The sequence below is a fragment of the Merops nubicus genome, unplaced genomic scaffold (genome assembly GCF_000691845.1).
Source record: "Merops nubicus isolate BGI_N331 unplaced genomic scaffold, ASM69184v1 scaffold30237, whole genome shotgun sequence".
NCBI classification, from domain to species: Eukaryota; Metazoa; Chordata; class Aves; order Coraciiformes; family Meropidae; genus Merops; species Merops nubicus.
The window spans coordinates 33693-34859 of NW_008618849.1; the positions used below are offsets into that span (position 1 = coordinate 33693).

A 1167-nucleotide genomic window follows, 5' to 3' on the forward strand; every position below is an offset into this window, starting at 1 on the left:
CCCCCGGCCCCCCCTGCCGCCCCCGCCAAGTCCTGACGCTCGACCCTGGCCTTGGGAAGACCTGGGGGGTGGAGGGGGGGTCTGTTCTTGGGGTGGGGTTTTTTTTTCCTTTTACATTAATAGTACTGAAAATTAATGACAGACAAGGCCAGGAAAAGGATTTGTGGGTTACATTTTTAATTTATTGGAAGTCTTCACAGTGTTATTTTTTAAAGCTGCAAGCTTGATATTTTTGTTGTTTGTTGGGTTTTTTTTGCCTGCCCCAATATTTGCACATTCCCTGTCTTTTTTTTGGTCTTTTTTTTTTTTTTTTTGTCGTCGATTATTTGTTTTGAGCAGCCTTCATTAAGCCAGGCTGGTTATAAAATTGCCATGGAGCAGCTAGGTACACAGCAAACCCTAAGTTTCCTATAAATTATAATATATCTAATACTAAGTCCTCGTATACATATATTTTAAAGGTCAGAGTGGATGTTTTATAACATTTAAGTATATTGCGACTGTAAATAGAAGATGTGTAAAATATGTCATTTTTACAAAATTTAAAAAAAAAATCTTTTTAGTTAATTATGACAGTACTAAGAATATGGATAACATTTCAGTTACCGTTCTATTAAAATATTTGTGTATGTGTATAAAAGCGTCCATAAAATTTTCTCTTTGAAGGTCGGTGCGTTGGTTGGTTCCCACATTGGTGCTTTACAGGGTGGTGGAGATGGGGATGTCTCCTGCATTCCACCTCCACATTGTGTTAGCAGTTGCTGATAGGGATGCTTGTGACCATCTTTGAAGACCAAGGCCACCCTGGGCAACAGGGCCCCCATGTAGTCATCCTTCTTGAGGCTAGGGAAGCACAGCTCTTCCTTTGAAGTTTGTAGTCTCAGATTTTGTCTGTTGGGAAACCATGTGCCTCTAGTGAGGTGTTTGTTTCTGTTCCTGTGTCATGTTGGGGTGAGGTGGAGCAGTTCTGACAGCTCTTAAGAGTTGCCTTTAGCCTTGGTGCTCGCACGCTACTTCAGGTTCATCTCTTTGTCCACAGAAGATCCCTGCTTTTGGGCGTCCCTGCTTATTGTGCATGTGCATTAGGATCCCTCTCCCCCACAGATCCATTAAGCTGTGGCTCACGATCCCTGGAGCAACCCTGGTGATTCCTCTGAGGTCTCCACA

The 1167-nt window shown here is 42.6% G+C and overlaps 1 protein-coding gene across 1 annotated transcript in view; it reads left to right on the forward strand.

Moving 5' to 3' along the window:
* Positions 1-765, forward strand: part of DOCK10 (dedicator of cytokinesis 10) — a gene marked incomplete at its 5' end in the record, with an annotated part of 33921 nt that extends 33156 nt beyond the window's left edge. Inside the window, one exon of the mRNA XM_008943602.1 lies at positions 667-765. Within this exon, the coding sequence (XP_008941850.1) occupies positions 667-765 (99 nt within the window). The remainder of the gene's footprint in view (positions 1-666) is intronic.
* Between the last annotated feature and the right edge of the window lie 402 nt (positions 766-1167).